Source organism: Leopardus geoffroyi, chromosome X, assembly GCF_018350155.1.
Source record: "Leopardus geoffroyi isolate Oge1 chromosome X, O.geoffroyi_Oge1_pat1.0, whole genome shotgun sequence".
NCBI lineage: Eukaryota > Metazoa > Chordata > Mammalia > Carnivora > Felidae > Leopardus > Leopardus geoffroyi.
This window is the reverse complement of record NC_059343.1, coordinates 863,161-884,046: the sequence shown is the minus strand read 5'-3', so window position 1 is coordinate 884,046 and position 20,886 is coordinate 863,161. Positions and strand designations below refer to the sequence as shown.

General features: G+C 56.2%; 1 protein-coding gene across 2 annotated transcripts; it reads right to left on the bottom strand.

Annotated features, from left to right (window-relative positions):
* Window positions 1-1,295: 1,295 nt before the first annotated feature.
* Window positions 1,296-19,432, bottom strand: CSF2RA (colony stimulating factor 2 receptor subunit alpha). Of its 2 annotated transcripts, XM_045471910.1 has the most exons (13): window positions 19,323-19,430; window positions 18,224-18,539; window positions 14,362-14,463; window positions 13,355-13,497; window positions 12,224-12,347; window positions 9,690-9,819; window positions 9,424-9,596; window positions 7,841-7,974; window positions 5,394-5,423; window positions 4,841-5,033; window positions 3,385-3,481; window positions 1,802-1,883; window positions 1,296-1,513 (listed from the first exon to the last, which is right to left on the bottom strand). In XM_045471910.1, the coding sequence occupies exons 2-13, from the start codon at window positions 18,351-18,353 to the stop codon at window positions 1,418-1,420; spliced, it is 1,434 nt and encodes a 477-aa protein (XP_045327866.1). In that variant the 5' UTR covers window positions 18,354-18,539; window positions 19,323-19,430; the 3' UTR covers window positions 1,296-1,417. The 2 variants fall into 2 exon arrangements, with proteins under 2 accessions (XP_045327866.1, XP_045327867.1); XM_045471911.1 differs by lacking the exon at window positions 3,385-3,481 and having other exon boundaries at window positions 19,323-19,432.
* Between the last annotated feature and the right edge of the window lie 1,454 nt (window positions 19,433-20,886).

Below are 20,886 nucleotides of genomic sequence, written 5' to 3'. Positions count from 1 at the left end.
GCTGTTTTGTAGGTGGGACAAAAAATCCACAAGCAGCTGACTTGAAGAGATGCTAGTTCACGTGGGGGGTGGGCCTCGTCTAATCAGGCGAAGACCTCAAGGGCACACCCTGAGGTTTCCCAGAGAAGGAATTCTGCAAGTCTGGAGTGTCCCCTACTTACATGCCCACCTGCCCGACAGGTTTCACCCTCAGCAGCCCCGCCATCGACATCGCATGAGCCAATTCCTGGATAACCATCTGTGTATGGTCTTCGTGTGTATCTTTTTGTATGTATGTGCCGATGTGTTTCTGCAAACATGTATCTCTTCGTGCATAAGTATCCACGTGTATTTCTGCAAACATGTATTTCTTCGTGCATATGCATCCACACATATTTCTGCAAATATGTATCTCTTTGTGCATACATATCCACATGTACTTCTGCAAACATCTATCTCTTCGTGCATACGTATCCACAGGTATTTCTGCAAATATGTATCTCTTCGTGCATACGTATCCACACATATTTCTGCAAATAGATATCTCTTTGTGCATATGTCTCCATGTATATATTTTCCTGTCTCTTCTGGGTGTATATTTCGATATGGATCTACCTGTACCTGTGTCTGTATCTCTCTGTATATACATTTTCCACATATATCTTGCTCTCCCGTTAGCTTTGTCCTCGTGAACAAATCCAGCCCGGAGGTAAGCCGTGGTTTCCACGGGACACTCCTGCTGGCTTTGGAGACCTTCTGCGGGCACCCCGGGTACGTGCAGCTGACATCCTTCCTGGCCACGTTCACTTCTGGTCCTGGATGTGCCCTGTTGTCTCACGAAGGCCCGCATTAGACGCTCTCCTGGCGCATACCCTCACGTGCGCAGGGCGGCCTGCGGGTCATAGGATTTGCCCTCTCAGAAGTCACGATGCAGAGGTGCGGCCAGGATCTTTGAGGGAAGTCCCCTCCCCTCCCTCCCATGCCCGCACACAAAGTTGTCCAAGTCCTGACCCCCATGTTGTGGACTAATGTCCCCAGGGACATCCACGACCTGATTCCCGAAGCCTGTGAACATATGACCTTCTGTGACCAACGGGCCCTTACAGGTGATTACGCTCGGGACCCTGAGATGGTCCCTGTACGGGGAGGCCACTGTTCACACGGGACAAGTGTGTCAGAGGCCACGTCCCAGCCCCACTGGCTGCTGGCAGGCAGACGCCTGAGCCATGGGAGGGAAAGGCTCATTGCTCCCTGGGGGTCAAGGAAGGTGCATCATGGGGTCGGGACCCAACCGCATTCAACTCCGACTACAGGCATCCTTGCAAAAGACCACGTTGTTTTAAAGTAAAAAAATACAGCGCTGTATAAATAAGTGTTCAAACAATGAAAAGACAAAACGGCTTCCAGAACGTTCCGGGGCTGGAAGCATCTTTGTGGTTCACACACTCTCCGGGGCGACGGTGACTTCCTCCACGGTTAGGATCTCTTCATGGTCGATCTTTCCTGTATCCGGGGTGGATTTCTCCCAGATGATCTGGAGAGCACAGGGAGGACGGGGGTGTCGGGTTTTCGGGAACCCAGCGAGCGGGGCTCGGGTTGCCGAGGGCTGTGGATGGGAACCGGGGGCCCGGTGGGTGGGGCCGCCCTGTGACTGAGGCATAAAAGGACCGCCTGATGGGACGGCTTGGGACAGGGGCCTCCAGGCATACGGTCTGGCACGTGCAAAGGCCCTGGGGCAGGACCGAGCCTGGGGACCAAGGGAGGGGAAGGAGGCTCACTGCCCACCCCCCGTGCTGGTTCGCTGCCCCCCCCCCCCACTTACCTGGTGGTCAGTGTGAACGTTCTCACTCCATTTATCCTTGATGTGCGGAATCCGCGGGAATAAGGTCTCTGATGCAAACAACCTGGGGACACAAGGAGCGTGTGAAGGACAGACCGGCATGTAACCTCACCCGTCTGTGACACGGGACACGTCCTCCTGCCGTATGAGAAGCCACAGCCACGTTCCGGGGAACGATTTCACTGAAGGCTCGAATCTCAGAGAAACGAGCAAACACGAGACTGAGTCCCTGGGGTCTCAGGGGGATGGACTGCAAGATGTGGCCCATCGCGAGCATCCTGGGGGAGCCCGGGGTCCCCGGACATGTCCCCCTGTCCCTCCAACCTTGGAGAGCACGCTTTCCGATCTGGCAGGTTCCTGCCCGCGAGCTGGGTTTATGGTCGGCAGTATTTCCAACGGCCTGACTTCATTTGTGCATCTGAGCCTGAACAGCTGAGTGCTGTCCCCCCAAAATATATACTCAGGTCCTGAGTCCAGGCACCTGGAAACAGGACCTTGATGAGAATTTTCTTGGCAGATGTAATCAAGTTAATGTGAGCTCATCCTGCATGAGGGAACCTAAATCCAATGACGGGTGTCCCTGCCCTGCCTGGATCTCAGAGACCCTGCCCTGCCTGGATCTCAGTGGCCCCGCCTGATCTCAGGGGTCCTGCCCCTCCTGGATCTCAGTGGCCCTGCTCCTCCTGGATCTCAGTGGTCCTTCCCTGTCTGGGTCTCAGACTCTCGTCTCCAATGCTGGGAGATGATTCATTTCTGTTGTTTCAAGACATCTGGTTTGTGGTCATTTTTTCCTGTTTCCACAGGAAACGCAAGCAGCTTTTCATGAAGATAAGTGCCCTGGGTAAAGCACGCGCTCTGTCACCGTTCCGGTGGCTGTGGTCCCTGTTCCCGTTTGCTCCCAGGTGCAGGGTCCCTGGGCAACGGGGGTGCCATGCGGCCCCCGCATTCAGCCGGCCAGGAAAGCCCCCACTTGTCCTGTGCCGTTGGCCACGCGCCTCCGTCCTGGGGAGAACGGCCACCGGATGCCCGGCCAGGACGCGGGGGGCTATCGAGGGCTAGGCACAGGAGGCCACCCAGAGGGTCCCCCCATCGTGCAGGAGGGCCACACTCTGCGAAGATGCCCCAGGTTCGCAAAGCATGCTCTGAACTGGCCTGTAGGTGAGAATTAACTTTTCTGCGTGTGCCTTTCATTCTGAGGCACGTGTGAGGGGCCCCGAGACCCTGTTGGAGCCGAGGGCACACGTCTGCTGCCCACACAGGAGCCCCCGTTCCCCATATGCAAAGGCCGGAGGACTGGAAGTCGCCGGCTGGGCCCCGAGGCCTCGGTGAGACTCGCACGGGACAGGAAGCTTTGGCAGAAGGAGAAGCTGAGGTCGGGGGCCCCCAGCGCCCATCCGGCTGAAGGGTGGGGGCGCACGGGTGGGCTCGGTAGGGCCCCTGGGGGGCTCTGGGGCTGCCCGTCGGGGGGTCGTGACGAGGCCCCCGTTGGCCCGCGTCTACACCGCCCCCTGCTGAGGGCACACCACCGGCTCTGTGAGCTCTATCCAACCCACCAGTGGCGTTACCTTTTCACAAGGCAGCTGAGAATCAGGGCACAGACGAAGGTCCCCAGGACCACAAGCACGTAGACGTGAACAAAGCTGGCGGTGGCTTGTGTGGAGCCTGGGGAGACAGGGGGACGCACCTCGTACCCCTCAGGGCAGACTGGGGACACACGGCAGTCATTCCCTCGCCGGCTGGCCGCGGAGGAGAAAGGCTCAGAGCGGCGGGGGACCCGCCAAGTGTCCACCCTGAAGCCTTCCCGCAAAGCTGTCCATGAGCCAAAGGGGCCTCTGCATCGTCCACAGCATAACGTGCTCTGACGGTGTGATAAACCGATTTCAAAGGGGACCAAAAAGGCACGCCTGGGAGGCTCCGTCGATTAAGCGTCCGACTTCAGCTCTGGTCATGATCTCACGGTTCATGACTTCAACCCCTGCATCAGGCTCTGCGCTGACAGCTCAGAGCCTGGAGCCCGCTTTGGATTCTGTGTCTCCCTCTCTCTCTGCCTCTCCCCTGCTTCTGCTCTGTCTCTCAAAAATAAACAAACATTTAGGGGCTCCTGGGAGGCTCCGTCGATTAAGCGTCCGACTTCGGCTCTGGTCATGATCTCACGGTTCATGACTTCAACCCCTGCATCAGGCTCTGCACTGACAGCTCGCAGCCTGGAGCCCGCTTTGGATTCTGTGTCTCCCTCTCTCTCTGCCTCTCCCCTGCTTCTGCTCTGTCTCTCAAAAATAAACAAACATTTAGGGGCTCCTGGGGGGCTCAGTCGGATAAGCGTCCGACTTCGGCTCTGGTCATGATCTCAGAGTTCATGACTTCAACCCCTGCATCAGGCTCTGCACTCACAGCTCGCAGCTTGGAGCCCGCTTTGGATTCTGTGTCTCCCTCTCTCTCTGCACCCTCCCCTGCTCATGCTCTGTCTCTCTGTGTCTCAAAAATAAATAAAAACATTAAAAAAAACTTATTTAAATAAAAAAATAAACATTTTAAAAAAAGGACCAAAAAATTAATTAATTTCTAAAGAACAAACCAAATGACTAAGTAAATACATTTCAAATCCCCAAAGAAAATAAAAATGGGCCAAATAAACAAATTTTAACCTCCCAAATAAAATAAAAATGGACCAAATAAATAAACTTTAACCTCCAAATAAAATAGAAATGGACCAAATAGATAAGTAAATTTAAAAAATAAAAAAATAAATACAAATGGACCCCCCCCCCCCAACCATATGCATTTCCAGGCATATGGGTTTTTGTTTTTTTTCTCTGCGGGCATATGGCTTCAACAAAGTCGCCCTACACGTGTCAGACCAGGAAACCCCTTCCGGCTGGGGTGGCTGGTTCAGGAGGCTGCGGGGCATTTGTCCTTCCTCTGAAGGAGCAAGACAAGCGCACGGGAACCCCTGGGTCGTGAGCCTCCCGGGAGACGGGACGGGCTAACAGATGGATTCCGGGGCGCTCCTGGGTCACGAACCGAACTCCACGGGCTGGCTCCAGGCGCTCCAATGCTGTCCCCGTGCGTCTGACGCCCGTATCGTCACAGTGTGCTTGGGTCTGGGCTCTGGACTCGGGAAGTTGTATTTATTTTCCGATTTGCCAGTCACGTCGATCTTTGGACAGAAGAGAAAAGTTTCAAGGCAGGGTCTCCTGTGTTCAGCAAAGAAGGGCTGGGGCGGGACGTGGGGGGGAGCAGGCGGGGGGGAATGCCTTTCCAACAGCCCCACCGAGGCAGCTGACAGGTTCAGAAGCACGCTTCCTCACGGGGCTGAGCATTAGAACTGTCTAGAAACACGTGGTCTTGGGGGCTCCCCCAAGTAGAAATCACTCAGCAGGTACAAGGGCCAGGAGCACAGGCGGGGACTGAGCTAAGCCCCATTGGACAGAAGACGATACGGAAGGTCAGAGTGTCCCTAGGACTTAGGAAACGTCCCCATAAAGGACGTTGACCTCCATCCACTACAGATGTTTGGCAGGAAGAAATCTGGGTCACGCTCACAGGAATCTTCTGGGTCAGGGTTTTAACTCACCAGTTGATTTCCAGCGTGTTCCTTGTTGTTCTAGAAAAAAACAAACAGAACTAGATGTACTTTTCTGCATTGGGCACATTTTTACAGTTTTCACACGTTGTCCCCTGGGAGTGTGGTCAAGGGTCAGACCCTGGGGCCCAGGGGACGGCTGAGTCCCTGTGAGCTGCCTTCACCCCGAGTCACATGGGGACTGAGGGTGGGACTCTTCCACGGAGGGAAACGGGGCCTGATCATACCTGGGGTTCAAGCCAGTGGCGGATGGGGCCAAGCAAGGGCTGGAGGTCGTGTTTGTCTACACTGGGCGCAGGCGGATGTGGAGAGAGGGCTCCCCCTTGTCTACACTGGGCGCAGCTGGAAGTGGAGAGAGGGCTCCCCCTGTCTACACTGGGCGCAGGTCCACATAGAGCCCAGCGGCCCGTCTGTCTACACTGGGCGCACGTCCATATGGAGCCCAGCGTCCCCCCTGTCTACACTGCGCGCACGTCCATATGGAGCCCAGCGTCCCCCCCCCGTCTACACTGCGCGCACGTCCACATGGAGCCCAGCGTCCCCCCCCCCCCCGTCTACACTGCGCGCACGTCCACATGGAGCCCAGCGTCCCCCCCCCCGTCTACACTGGGCGCACGTCCACATAGAGCCCAGCGGCCCGTCTGTCTACACTGGGCGCACGTCCATATGGAGCCCAGCGTCCCCCCGTCTACACTGCGCGCACGTCCACATGGAGCCCAGCGTCCCCCCCCCCCGTCTACACTGCGCGCACGTCCACATGGAGCCCAGCGTCCCCCCCCGTCTACACTGCGCGCACGTCCACATGGAGCCCAGCGTCCCCCCCCCCCCCCCCCGTCTACACTGCGCGCACGTCCACATGGAGCCCAGCGTCCCCCCCCCCGTCTACACTGGGCGCACGTCCACATAGAGCCCAGCGGCCCGTCTGTCTACACTGGGCGCACGTCCATATGGAGCCCAGCGTCCCCCCGTCTACACTGCGCGCACGTCCATATGGAGCCCAGCGTCCCCCCGTCTACACTGCGCGCACGTCCATATGGAGCCCAGCGTCCCCCCCGTCTACACTGCGCACACGTCCACATGGAGCCCAGCGTCCCCCCCGTCTACACTGCGCGCACGTCCACATGGAGCCCAGCGTCCCCCCGTCTACACTGCGCGCACGTCCACATGGAGCCCAGCGTCCCCCCGTCTACACTGGGCGCACGTCCATATAGAGCCCAGCGGCCCGTCTGTCTACACTGGGTGCACGTCCATATGGAGCCCAGCGTCCCCCCTGTCTACACTGCGCGCACGTCCATATGGAGCCCAGCGTCCCCCCTGTCTACACTGCGCGCACGTCCATATGGAGCCCAGCGTCCCCCCCGTCTACACTGAGCGCACGTCCATATGGAGCCCAGCGTCCCCCCCCCCCGTCTACACTGCGCGCACGTCCACATGGAGCCCAGCGTCCCCCCGTCTACACTGCGCGCACGTCCACATGGAGCCCAGCGTCCCCCCGTCTACACTGGGCGCACGTCCACATAGAGCCCAGCGGCCCGTCTGTCTACACTGGGCGCACGTCCATATGGAGCCCAGCGTCCCCCCGTCTACACTGGGCGCACGTCCATATGCAGCCCAGCGTCCCCCCGTCTACACTGCGCGCACGTCCATATGGAGCCAAGCGTCCCCCCGCCTACACTGCGCGCACGTCCATATGCAGCCCAGCGTCCCCCCCGTCTACACTGGGCGCACGTCCATATGGAGCCCAGCGTCCCCCCCGTCTACACTGGGCGCACGTCCATATGGAGCCCAGCGTCCCCCCCGTCTACACTGGGCGCACGTCCATATGGAGCCCAGCGTCCCCCCCGTCTACACTGGGCGCACGTCCATATGGAGCCCAGCGTCCCCCCCGTCTACACTGGGCGCACGTCCATATGGAGCCCAGCGTCCCCCCCGTCTACACTGCGCGCACGTCCATATGGAGCCCAGCGTCCCCCCCGTCTACACTGCGCGCACGTCCATATGGAGCCTAGCGTCCCCCCTTGTCTATACCGAGTGTCCGCTGATGAGGAAGAGAGAGTCCGCCTTGCCCCCCCTGGCCTCCCGTGGTCGTGGCGGAGCGAACCTGCCTTGTCTACACTGGGTCCCGGCGGTCCTGGAGGAAAGAACCCCCTTCTCCAGGCGGGTGCCGGCGGCTTGGACGGCCAGGGCCTGTGCGTCCCGCCTCGGCCTGCTCACCTCCAAGCCCCGACGGCTTTCGGGGTGCAGCCGGGGGTGTCCCCTCGCCCTGGGACCGGCCGCGGGGTGACCGTCCCGCGGGGGGCACCGTGTCCTCCTCTGCCCCGCCGCCCCGCCTCACCCATCCCTGCCGGGCCGCGTGCACCGGGCCCTGGCGGCGGGGGGCGGGGCGCTGGTCTGCCCTCTGGGTCGACGCCGTCGGGTCCGGGGCCGAGCGCACTGACCTGTTTCTGGATGCGCAGCTGGTAGTTGAAGTCCCAGGCGGAGGAGGGGTGTCGGGTCCTGGGCGGGTCCCAGAGGATCTGGCAGTGGGACGGGTTGCAGTCGACGCTGACGTTGTTGGGCGGGCTGTATATTTCTGCGAGGGGGGACCGAGGTCACGGCCCTGAACCCCCGGGGCTCCGGCCCAGGTCCGCCCGCCGGGCGTCAAGGGGCAGCCGGTAGGGGTCCCCCGGAGCACCAAAGGGCACCGCGGGCGGGCGCGTGGGCAGGGCTGGCGGTGCGCACGCGTGACCGCGTGGCCGGCTGCGGGGAGGGACCCGGGAACCCCGGGGGAGGGAAGGAGGGACGCGGGGGGGGGGTGCTGAGCGGACACGGGGCCACTATGGGGACAGCCGGGCGGAGAGGACGCACGTCCTGACCCGGCGAACGGCGAAGGGATACCCCCGCGGGGTGGGTCGCGCCAAGGCTGGGGACGTGCGGTCTGTGTCTCCTCCCGGCGGCCACTTTCGGTCCTCAACCCCGGAGGTGGGAGGGGGCGCGTTCCCTTCCCCGTCCTTTCGGGACGGCACGCAGCCTTCCTTACGCAGACACGACTCCTTAAACCGTTGCCCCTTGGGGCCCCCAGCCCCTCTCCCATCCCCCCTGCCCCTCGCCGAAGTCAGAGGAGGGAACTGAAAATTCAAAGCCACGGATCCTGCGGTTGGTAACCCTGGCAACCGGCCCCCGCCCGGAGCGCTTTTCCGCGGTCACCTCGTTAACATAACAAAAGACACATTCAGGGCTCTGGACCCCGGGAAATTCAAAGGGTCTGGTCAGCCCTGGGCCACAGAGCCGGGAGGGAGACCCAGAGCGGCTGATCGGAAGTCACAGGATCACAGGGCTGAAGTTTGCAATAATCTTGGGGCCTCCTGGGTCCAATAAAAGTCTTAGAAACATGGGGAAGAAGAGAGAAGAGTCGGGATTCCCTCAGAAGGAAGGTGGCCACGTCTGGGCCAGGGGACGTTTGTCCTGCTGTGACAGTCCCAGGGGCCCCAGCGGCTACCTAGAGCTCCCCCAACAGGTGGCCCTGCAGGAGGGGGCTGGGGGAGACGTGAGCTGGCATCCGTTTGTCAATGGGGTCCCCCCAAAAGGCAAGAGAAGGCTGTGCCCGCTACCACATGGGGAGGTCCACAAGCGAGCCCGAATTCCCCTCCCGCCACCTCCCGGTCGGAATGTCCCCCTCTGTCCTGCTGGGGCTTCACTGTGGGGGCCTCTGGGGGGGGGGTGGCGCTGGCTTCCTCCGGTGGGTGGTGGGGAGCAGGGGCACCACACCTTTTCACCACCCCGAGTTCAGAGTAGAAGGGGTGCTGGTCCCCTTACTCGGCCACCTTCCAGAAGGTGGCCTTCTGGACACCTTATGGACACCTCGACTCGGGGTCTCTGGCCTCCAGAGCTGCGAGAGAATACATTTCCGTTCTTCCAACCCCCCCAGTTTGTGGCCAGGTGCTAACAGCAGCCCCAAGAAACGCGGGCTGGTGTCCCAGCAAATCCTGTTCCAAGCTTGCCTGCCAAGCATTGGGTTCACCCCACAGGACGCCCTTCTCACCTATTTTTTTCAAGGACAAAATCGTATCAAAAAACTGGACCACCGTCTCTTGGCTGGTACCGTTCACCAGGAAGTAATTGCGGAACGTTAATCCCGACAGATCGTGCAGGTGACATCCGACGTGGGTTCCTGAGTCCGTCACGTAATGAGGACACTCTCTTTCCCTTTTTTCCCTACAAGATTCCAAGGGGTTCGGAGACCGGTCAGGGCGTCCCCGCCTCCCGCCCTGTGCTTTTCAAGGCCGCCTACACAAGGTCGACACTTACTTAAAGTCTTGTATGTACAAGAAATATTGGACGTCATCAGGCGCAGCCCGACCTTTCGCCCAAGTGCAGTTCATGAAGTTCACGTTGTAGATAAAGCAGGAGAAGTTTTGGGCAGCGGTGCCCTCGCCACCTGAGAAGACACAAGAAGGAAACGATCTGGGCAAGTGGACCACAGGCTTCATGCTTGGAGCCTCTACCGAGCATTCCAAGAATAGTTCGTTCCAGTCCTTCTTAAACACGTCCAAAAAATGGAAGAAGAGGAAACACTTCCAAATTCATTTTGTTTTATTTACTTTTTATTTCGAGAGAGAGACAGAGGTGGGAAGGGGCAGAGAGAGAGAGGAAGAGAGAGAATCCCAAACAGGCTCAGTGCTGTCAGAGGGAAGCCTGATGCCAGGCTCAAACTCATGACCTGAGCCGAAATCAAGAGTTGCACGCTTAACAGACTGAGCCACCCAGGTGTCCCCCAAACTCATTTCATGAGGACAGGATCACCCTGAAGCCAAAGTCTCATACACACACGGAAGGAAAGAAAATCACATCCCGATATCCAAAAATTCAGTATCCATTCATGATCGGAAAAAAAAAAAAAAAAAAAACTTTCAATAAAATACATAAAGAAAGAATTTGCCTCAACACAGTAAAGGACAGATGTAAAAAGCCCATAGCTAACAGCAATGGAAAAAAACAGAAAGCTTACCTTGTAAGGTAAGAAATGAGTCTACTGTAGGCACTCTCACCAGCTCGATTTAAATTTTTTTTAATGTTTATTTATTTTTCAGAGACAGATAGAGCGTGAGCAGGGGAGGGGCAGACAGAGAGAGGGAGACACAGAATCGGAAGCAGGCTCCAGGCTCTGAGCTGTCGGCACAGAGCCCGACGTGGGGCTCGAACTCACAGACTGTGAGATCATGACCTGAGCTGAAGTTGGTTGCTTAACCGACTGAGCCACCCAGGTGCCCCATCACCACCTCAATTTAAACATAGCATGGGAAATCCTAGCCAGAGCAATTAGACAAGAAAAAGAAATAAAGGTATCAAAATTAAAAAAAAAAAATCAAGATTATCTGTTTGCTGATAATATAATCATATGTGTACAAAAACCCCCTAAAAACTAAACAAACAAAAACACTTTAATTTTTTTTTTTATTTTAAAAAATATTTATTTATTTTTCAGAAAGAGAGAGACACAGAGTGCAAGCAGGGGAGGAGCAGAGAGAGAGGGAGACACAGAATCCAAAGCAGGCCCCAGGCTCTGAACTGTCAGCCCAGAGCCCGACATGGGGCTGGAACTCACGAACCGCGAGATCATGACCTGAGCCAAAGTCTGCCGCTCAACCAACTGAGCCACCCAGGTGCCCCAAAAAACACTTTTATTATAGCTAATAAATAAATGTAATAAAGTTGCAGGATACAAAATCAGCATATAAAAATCAGCAGTATTTGTATACTCTAATGGCAACCCGTTTAGGAAGAGAATTAAGAAAATAATTCCAGGGTGCCTGACTGGCTCAGCTGATAGAGCATGTGACTCTTGATGTTGGGACTGTGGGTTTGAGCCCCACACTGGGTGTAGAGATTACTTAAAAATAAGAAAAATTTAAAAAAGGAAATAATCCCTTTGTTCTGATAGCAACAAAAAGAATACAATACTTAGGAATAAACTGAACCAAGAAGGTGAAAGATGTGTATACTGAATATTATCTGACATTGATGAAGAAAATTTAAGAACACACAGATAAGGGGCGCCTGGGTGGCTCAGTCCGTTAAGCATTTGACTCTGGGTTTGGGAGGAGAAGGAGAAGAAGGAGGAGGAGAAGTGGGAGGAGGAGAAGAAGGAGAAAACAACAAAAGAAAACAAACAAACAAACACAACAAAAGACCCCCCAAAACTGAAACAACCTGAATAGGGCAAAGGACTTGAATAGACATTTTTCAGAAGAAGATACACAGATGGCCAACGGCTACGTGGGAAGATACTCCACATCACTCATCATCAAAGAAATGCGAATCAAAGCCGCAAGGAGCTGTCGTCTCACACCCGCTAAATGGCTATTATGAAAAAGAGGAGAGATAAATACCGGTAAGGGTGTGGGCAACAGGGAACCCTGTGCACTGCTGGTGGGAATGTGAGTGAATGCAGCCACTGTGGAAAAATTAGGAAGTTTCTCTAAATATTCACCGCAGAACTCTCATATGGCCCAGCAATCCCTACTTTTGGGTCTATACCCAAAGGAAACGAAATCTGGATCCCCAAAAGGTATACGCACCCCCATGTTCATTATGGCACACATTCACTAATGTGAATCATCATTCATTATGATTCGCAATAGCCAACGTGTGGACACAGCCTAAACGGTGTTGCTGAATGGATGGATACAGAAGATGCGATGTATACACACGATGGAGTAGTATTCAGTTACAAAAAGAAGGTGTTATGTATGCTAAGTGAGCAAAGTCAGACAAGAAAGACAAAATTGGGCATGCCTTGAGGGTAATGATGTCCAGAAGGATCACTGTGATGTTTTCCCTACCTGGGTTAGCGTAGACCAGTTTTTCTGGAATCGGTCCTTGGGTGCTATTTACTTTAACCACGAACGTGACTCCCCCATGGAGAGAATCATGGGAAAAGTTGCAGTGACAGTCTTTGTTCTTGGGCTAAAAAGATGCAACCAGTCAGCGCATTAGGAAATTTTTTCTTCTCATCTGGATGTTGTCTGTTCATCCACTGACCCCGTGAAGTCACCACCACCCATGCACACTCTCTGGGTGGGTGTTGGCGTGCCAACGCGTCGGTGGGACCTCAACCCTGCAGTGTATAGTGTTGTTTAGAAGGCGGGAACAGAGGCCTTCTTTCACTGGGGCCCTCAGTCACCAGAGATCTGGTTAAAATGCAGATTCTGGCTCAGTGGGGTCCAGGCGGGGGAGTTTTCTTGTCTTGTCTCAAACCCCTCATACACTCACAGGCTTCATGTTACCATTGTATCTGGTGAGCCTTGTGACCTTGTTTTCATCGAACACTCGGGACTACTGCTATGTCTTTCTTGGGATTAAGTCCGCCGTGTGGATGAGTTTGGATGGATCCACCGGGCAAAAGGCTGCACTTTCTGCTGGGAGGACAGCGGTTCCCCTAACCAACACCCTCTGACGGGACACCAAAGCCTGAAAATCACAGAATAAGCCATATGTCTTCCCCCTGATCACTGTTGTTGGACATTCCGTCTCCCGGAAAGTGCCCCCTGGAAATTCTGGGCACATTCGGGTTCCCGATCAGAATCTGCCCTTGTGGCCCTGGGTCCCGCATCCCACCAGATTGTCTCATTTCGCCCTCTTTCGGTGGGTGATCATCCCCAAGGGTCCCACCCTACAGCCTGTGACAGGTCTAACCTCATAGGAGCTTTGAGCTGGGCATCCTTTCTGGGGAGCCCCGCCCTCCCTTTCCTTTTGGGGTAAGACATTTTCCAAGGAGTTGCTAAGTCCCCCAGGGAATCGGGCCCCCAGGCACCTTTTGGACACGGGCCAGCCCTTATCTCCCTGGTACCTCTAGAACCATGATGTGTCCCAACGTCATACCCATGCTGTTCATTCCCACCTGTTGTAGCCTTATTGCTAACGTGAAGAGAGCCTCGTGAAGGATACCAGATGACTTTATCAAATCATCTTGCCTTTTTTCTGATCTCTCCTTTCTCCTTGTGGATCATCACACATTCGAGGTAGGTAGTGTTTTCTTTGCAGTCCCAACTCAGTTCCATTGTCCTTCGGTCAAACTTCATATTTAGACTGGGGACCCATTCCGTGGTTGGAACATCTAAAAGACATAGCCACCGGATTCAGAAGTTGCCCTTTTCCCATCGTCACTCCCCACCCGCTGACCCATCCCGTATCTTGTAAGCAAAGATCAAGGCTGGGACATGCTGTGCCCTTCCCCTGTCCCACCCCAGGTGGCCCCAGGGCATTGGCACATCCTCAGAATCTGCCCCCCTTCCCATCTCCCCTTCCTGCCTGGATCTCCGTGCCTTTTCTCCATGTGAGGACGCCTACCGTGTACGTGAGCCAAGACCAACCAAGTGAGAACCGGCAGAGACTATTTTTACTGCGAGCTCGCCACGGTGAGGGAGTCGGCCACCATCGGCGGCACTTGTCAGAGACTCAAGGGCGGACAGAGGGGAGGGCAGGTTTCACAGTGGACAAGCGGGGCCATTCGGTTGTGCCCCGAGCAGAGGCTGTGGGTGTGGGGGAGATCACGTGACTCCCTAGAAGCGGGGCGCCCCTGTGATACGTTAGGACAGCGCATCGGGCTTCCTCCGGTTGGTCCTAAGGCAGAAGTGGTATCAGAAAGCAGGGAAGCTGTCAGTGAGTGACCAAATCCCGGACATAACCCAGCCGAGAAAGTCTTTGACGGTCAACAGAACTCTGACAACACGGATGCATTTAGAGAACACGTCCAGCCAGCTTGTGCACAGCCCTGGACCCAGGGCACTCCGGAGTGAGCAGACCTCATCAGCATCACGTGCAACGCACACGGCAGGGGCCAGGCTGGACAGCACAGACTTTGTGCAGGCGCGTAAGGTGCGGGAGGACCCAGAGACCTCACGTGTCAGGACGTGTCCCCAGGGACACAGGACGCGGAATGAGGCGGGCAGAAAAGGGTCAGACAGCTTCACGCCCTTACCCTGGTGCTCCTGAGTCAGGGGTAACGCTGGGTCCAGCAGCATGCAAAACAGGATGGTCGTGGCCAAGGGTCCCAGGGGGCGGCTGGGAGGACGAGGAAGCCCTGGAAGGAGGGACAGTCACACTGTGAGGAAATCAGCTCTCACTAGGGGTCTCGGCAGGAGGACCCAGACAGGATTCCCCAGGGGGATGCTCCGGGGGAAAGCCACAGGACCATCCCCAGGCTGATGGCCAGCCCGCTGGTCTGCCTGGGGTCACTGCAGGTTACAACCAGTCTCAGGGGGTCCCCAGAACCGAGGGCTTGGCCTGCAGCCTGGACACGGGCTCCAGCCCACCCTGTGTCCTCTGTGTCCCTGTGGTGAGTTGACCACATGCTCTGGCATCATTCCCGTCTGTAATCTAGTGGAGGAGACAGACGTCCGCGGGGCCCTTATTACGATGTCCACCATGCTGACATCGGGATGGACACGTCTCTGGGCATGTTATTGTGTCCACCACAGGTACCAAGATCCACTCACTCCCTAGGGCTCAGGGCTGAATCCAGGATGGGCACCAACTTGATGGCCATGTTGCGCACAAAACAACAGTGGAGACAGAGAGTCAGGGTCGTTCCCAGGCTGCTGGACTGTGAGTGAGGTCCTGGCTCCACATACTCTGCCTCCCGGACACGTCTGGACCATCTCTGACCGGGGTCCGGGTGGAACGCAGGCTCCCCAAGCCCTTCCCCAGGCTACGCCTTCATTTGTCAAAGAGATGGATTCCATTTCCACCTGCAGAGAATGGCCTGGGCTGTCCACCTACTCGAGAGCCCGCATGACCAAGAAACCAGGAACCCACTCACTGACTTCTCTCTTCTCCAGAATGAGCTTCCTGTGAGAGGCAGGTTACAAAATGATCTCCCCGCACAGCGTGGATGGAGATTTACCAGTGCCCCGCGAATCTACCCTGCAAATTCACACGTCTGCCACGTTGATCAGGCTTGACTCATGGTCCAGATGAGTCTTGAAGCCACACCCGCTATGTCACAGTACTTGGGAGAAAATTACACACACTCCTATTACTTTCTCATTGTGCTGACTCTTGTTTCGTTGATATAATGTTAATTTTCTAATTTGTATTAAAAATGTTTTAACTAAAACATTTTTTTTTTGCTGTTTATTTATTTTTGAGAGGCAGAGACAGACACAGACACAGAGCACGAGCAGGGGAGGGACAGAGAGAGAGAGGGAGACACAGAATCCAAAGCAGGCTCTAGGCTCTGAGCTGTCAACACAGAGCTCGACGCGGGGCTCGAACTCACAGACTGTGAGATCATGACCTGAGCTAAAGTCGGACACTTAACCGACTGAGCCACCAGGAGCCTCCAAAATGTTTTTAATAGGAGTATAGTTGACACACACTCTGATTCTCTCTTAATAATTAGAATGGATTTGGGGCGAGTAGAAAAAGAAATGATAGGTCAGGTTTCCATTGAGGTAATAACAATATTTTGAAGTTTCTCTTTTTTTTTAACTTCTTTTTTTAACAACTTGAGTTTTGCAACTATTGAAAGGGGTGTGTAAAAATAAAAGAGGAAAATTAAAAGGGGTAAGTGCACAGAGAGATATGGAGGAGCTTAAATAATTTACTAAGTGAAAGAAGGCAGCTTGAAAATGATACGTCCTGTATGATTCCAACTCTATGACATTCTGGAAAAGGAAAAAGTATGGAGACAGAAAAAAGTGAGCAGTCTTCAGGGTTGGGGGAGGGACAGATGGGCAGGTGGGGCACAGAGGATTTTTAGGGCAGTGAAACTACTCTGTTATCATCCTATAACGGTGGATCCATGTTGTTACACATCTGTCCAAACTCAAAGAATGTCCAACACCAAGAGTTACTCTAACGTAAACCGTGGACTTTAATCAATAATCACGTATCAATATTGGTCCATCAATTATAACAGCTGTGCTGCACTGATGCCAAATATTAATAATGGGGGAGACTGGGTCCAAGGGGAAGCACATATATAGGAATCCCTTAATTTTGACTTAAATGTTTCTGTAAACCTAAAACTGCTCTTAAAAAAAACAAAGTCTATTAAAAACTTTTTCAACACGTAAGGACAAAAGCAAAGGGATCTGGTCACATAAAGCTGCACTCTACAGAGAACACCTGATGCTACGCTTGGGTTTGGGGTGGGGTCTTGTGGTCTGCCCACCATCTCCCTGGTGGTATTTTTGCTGGGGTTCGTTCCTTGGTGATTGTTGTTGTCACTTGTCAGTTGTAACGAGGGTCTTAGGTCTCTTAAGTATTTCTCTCCTTCTCAGCCACTAACTGCCTCTGCTGTTTCTTCCTGCTTTTGTGTTCCCTATGACCTCATCCTTTTAACTCCTTATCTTTCCTTGGAGGTTCCTCTCTCTCTCTCGTACCACACATGATGGTGTTTTCTGTAATTTCCTTGTGTTAATGGTCTATGTTTTCTATCTTTTCTAAACACTCCCTCTTTACTCTTGGTGTATTAGCTCCCCGGGTGCTGACAGAACAGATGGCCACAAATTTCCTTTCTTCCTTCCCATTTCTCTTCCCTCCCTCCTTGCATCCTTTCTACTTTCTTTCCTTCCTTCCTTCTTTCCCTTCTTCCTCTTCCTTCCTTCCTTCCTTCCTTCCTTCCCTCTCTCCCTCCCTTCTTTCCTTCCTTCCCTTCCTCCCTCCCTCCTTCCCTCCCTCCCTTCCTACCTTCCTTCTTCTTTCCTTCCTTCCTCCCTTCCTCCCTCCTTGCCTTCCTCCCTCCCTCCCTCCCTCCTTCTGTCCTTCCTTCCTTCCTTCCTTCCTTCATTTTGTCCCTTCTTTCTTCCCTCCTTTTTCCCCCCTCCCTCCCTCTCTCTCACCAAGTTCTTTCCCATTTCGTCCAGTGTCTGCTTTCTGGCTGCCTCCATCCAGCTGGTCCCTCTCTTCATGGGCTCTCTTCCTCTCCCCCTGGGCCCCCCTTAAGCTCCCTCTCCTGTCTCCCTCCCACGCATGGCCAGTTCAGCACATCTGGGCTCCTCTCTCCCCCACGTCCAGCCCCACCCAGGGGCTCCTCCCTCTGTAGGAGCTACAGGCCCCCGCCTCGCTGCTCCCTGCCCCACAGACCTCTGAGCTGTGGGGGATCATTCCTCACCGCCTGCCTCCTTTCCCACTCACTCTGTGCAGTGACAGGCGGCCCGCCTATTGAGGACTCTTCTAGATGTCCCAGCCCCTTCTCCCCTGCTGTGCATCACTTTCTCCGGCTGGAGCCCAACGGTGCAGAATCCAGCCAGCTCCCCACATGCCAGGGGTGCACACCTGAGCCACCGTGCACCTGGGGAGCCGCCCCCGGCCTCAAATTCCTGCCTCCCAACCTCCCAGAGCCCACCCTGCCCGCAGGGCACCACACTTGCTATAAAAGAGGAAATGAAAGCCAGGACCAGACCTGTCCCAACTTCCCGGCCTCCCCCGCACCTAGCAGTCCAGAGCTATGGCGACCTTCCGGCTTCCTCCGTCTGCAAGCTGAGCCCTGCCCCACCCAGGCCTTCCCAGGCTTGTTTTCCATTCACCCCCATAAACGTCTCGAATCCGCGTGTGTCCTCCTTTTTCCAGCCTCCCACACCCCCCGCCTGGGGGCTGCGCACGCAGCAGGTGCCTGTGGATGTGCGCCCGCCCCACCGCCCCAGTGCACCCGCCACCCTGAATTACTGCACCGAAATTTGCCCCCGCCTGGACCTGTTCCCCATTCTGCTTCCTCTGCACTGACCCCTGCCTGTTTCTTCTTGTTCATGGTGATGGAGCAAAACCATCAACTTCTGTAAACTGGATGAAGGAAAAAAAAGAAAAACCCAAAAGCAAACAACTGGGTTATTTCATACCCAAGGGTGGCGGGCAGGGCACCCACGGGAGGGTTGCTCTTTTGACTAGATGGTTAGTCACGTTGTGCGGCTCTCGGCCGAGGATGCCGACAGTCCCCGAGGAGGACGTTGCGGGGAAGCGTGAAGTCATTGGTGCCGTGATGTCTCAGGCGCCTGGTATGGTGAGCGTGGGCGCCTCCCACAGGGGTCCTGGTTTCCCTGCTCACGCCCGTCCTGGGGGGGGGCAGCTCCTACCGGCCTCACTCCACCGGATGGGAAAATGCCGTCCGGCGGGGCAGGGGGGTAGGATCTCGTGCTTCCTTGAGTTTATCTTTCCCTCGATTTTTAAAAACAGGCAAAATGCAGACGGTATAAAATCCACCCTTCCAAAGCCTACGGTTCCGCAGCATTTCGCGCATCGGCAACGTTCAGGCATCCTCCCCACCTGAGCCGGGGCGTCCTCGACCCCCCAAAAGGGGGACCCCGTGCCCACTGCTCGACACTACTCACGTCCCTCCTGCCAACCTGGATCCTCCCTGGCTGCGTGTCTCCAATGAATGGTGACCACATAGCACTGCCCTCCTTTGCGTCCACTGCCTACCCAACTTTCCCATCTTCTCTCGGTTGTCACCAGACGTGGACGCGCTCCATCACCACGTCACCGTCCCCAGAGACACCTGCTACCCAGGCAGGCCGGCAGATCTGTACTCGCTGGCCGGGGGCTTTGACGTGAGCGACCGTCAGGAACGTGTATCCCCAGGATCCGGGAAGCACCATTGCCCGTATGGAAGACCGTGTGTACATGGGACTTCTGAGCGCATCCAAGCCTCCGGAGTAAGTCCAGAGTGGTTTCCGGGATCCCCACGCACAGCCTTGCACGGGGGGCTCAGCCTGGTCCCGGTGCAAGCGGGCTCATCCATCCCTGAGGCTCATTCAGACCCTCTGACACCGCACCCACGTGCTGTTGGAATTTCCCCCTCTCTGCGCGGGGGGCCCCCCATCCGGATTTTCCCGTCCCTCCCCCTCAGGCGCTCCCTGACGGCCCGTGGCCAGCGGCAGGAACAGGTACCACGGTGACAAGGCGCATCGGAGACTCAGACAGGGAAGGAACCCGCCTTACCCCAGGGCTCCAGCCTCTGCGCTGGCCACCTGCTTTCTCTCTCTGTTTCCCAGCGCTCTGCCATCTGGCCGCTGTGTCAGGCGGCTCCGGGCCGTGTCAGAAAGTGAGGACCGTGATTGCACTGCAGGGGCATTTCAGCCGACACTTCCCTTTTCTGCTCAGCGCCCGCCCCCTTCCTGTGATGCGGGCTCATTCCATACCGTCGGGACCCCTGTCCGCGGTCGGCTGGTCCGCGCTCTTGGAGAGCTGACCTGGGGCGTGACCCCCTCCCGTCCAGCACCCGTGTGCACAAGCCCGTGTCCCCGAGTGCAGGCTGACGGCTCAGGGTGCATTTTGTTATCCTTCGCGCGCGTGGCCGCACGAGGCTGTTGGGACACCTGCCCACCCTCCGCACGTCCGTGGAGACAGGACAACTGTAAGCCCACGCGTCCCCTGTCTCGGGCTCTGCCAAGCCCCTCCACGTGGGCCCGATTTTCCCCTCTGGCTTCTGTTGTATGAAGCCAGGGCCACGGGCGCAACAGCTTTGCAGACTTCTGCGAGTCCTGCTGAATCTCCGAACCCAAGGGCGGCAACGGGACTTTCTCTAAGAATAGTGTTCCCTTTTCTTCTTTCTGTCTTTGGGCCTCGGGGTTTTACCTGACACAATAGGTTTTCAGCTTTGTTGAAGGTGACATGTAACCTTGGCTATAAGGTCACCTTCCGAGAATCGAATGTGGTAGCAATCAGAGGCCACGATCTCCCAGAAACTCACAGCGAAGAAACGGTCAACTCGTCCCTACAGCTCCAGCCCTTGTCCCCAGTGTCGCTCCAGCCACATGGATGTGCTGGGCTGGGCGTCCCTCGGGGCCCGGGGGCATCGCGGGAAAGCTGGTGCCTGTCGCTCACTCTGGGGAGCTCATTCGTGCCCGCGCGTGCGGGTGGAGACCTGGAGGCTGTCTTCCTCTCCGATGCACGCCAAGGACTGGTTTCTGGACCACCTCCCTTGAAAACAAGACAGTTCATCAAGCAGAGTTGCTGATGATGGTGGTGGTGGTGGTGGTGATGGTCGCCCTGCCCCACGTGGATCTCAGGGGTCCTGCCCTGCCTGGATCTCAGGGGCTCTTCCCCTCCTGGGTCTCACTGGTCCTGCCTGGATCTCAGCGGCCCTGCCCTGCCTGGATCTCAGTGGTCCTTCCCTTCCTGGATCTCAGGGGCCCTGCCCTGCCTGGATCTCACTGGTCCTGCCTGGATCTCAGGGGTCCTGCCCCTCCTGGATCTCAGTGGCCCTGCCCTGCCTGGATCTCAGTGGCCCTGCCCCTCCTGGATGTCAGTGGCCCTGCCCTGCCTGGGTCTCAGCGGCCCTCCCCTGCCTGGATGTCAGTGGCCCTGCCCTGCCTGGATCTCAGCAGCCCTGCCCTGCCTGGATATCAGCGGCCCTGCCCCTCCTGGATCTCAGGGGCCCTGCCCCTCCTGGATGTCAGTGGCCCTGCCCTGCCTGGGTCTCAGCGGCCCTCCCCTGCCTGGATCTCAGTGGCCCTGCCCTGCCTGGGTCTCAGCGGCCCTGCCCCTCCTGGATCTCAGTGGC

What these genes read in the sequence shown, in the direction of transcription:
- CSF2RA (XM_045471910.1), bottom strand. Translation starts at nt 18,353, where the DNA reads ATGACTTCACGCTTCCCCGCAACGTCCTCCTCGGGGACTGTCGGCATC. An exon ending in AAGGAGAGATCAGAAAAAAG is followed by an intron (nt 12,348 to 13,354) that starts GCAAGATGATTT and finishes GCATCTTTTTAG; the next exon opens with CCCAAGAACAAAGACTGTCA. An exon ending in GAGCCAGCCCGTGGAGTTCG is followed by an intron (nt 3,482 to 4,840) that starts GTTCGTGACCCA and finishes CTGTCTCCCCAG; the next exon opens with GCTCCACACAAGCCACCGCC.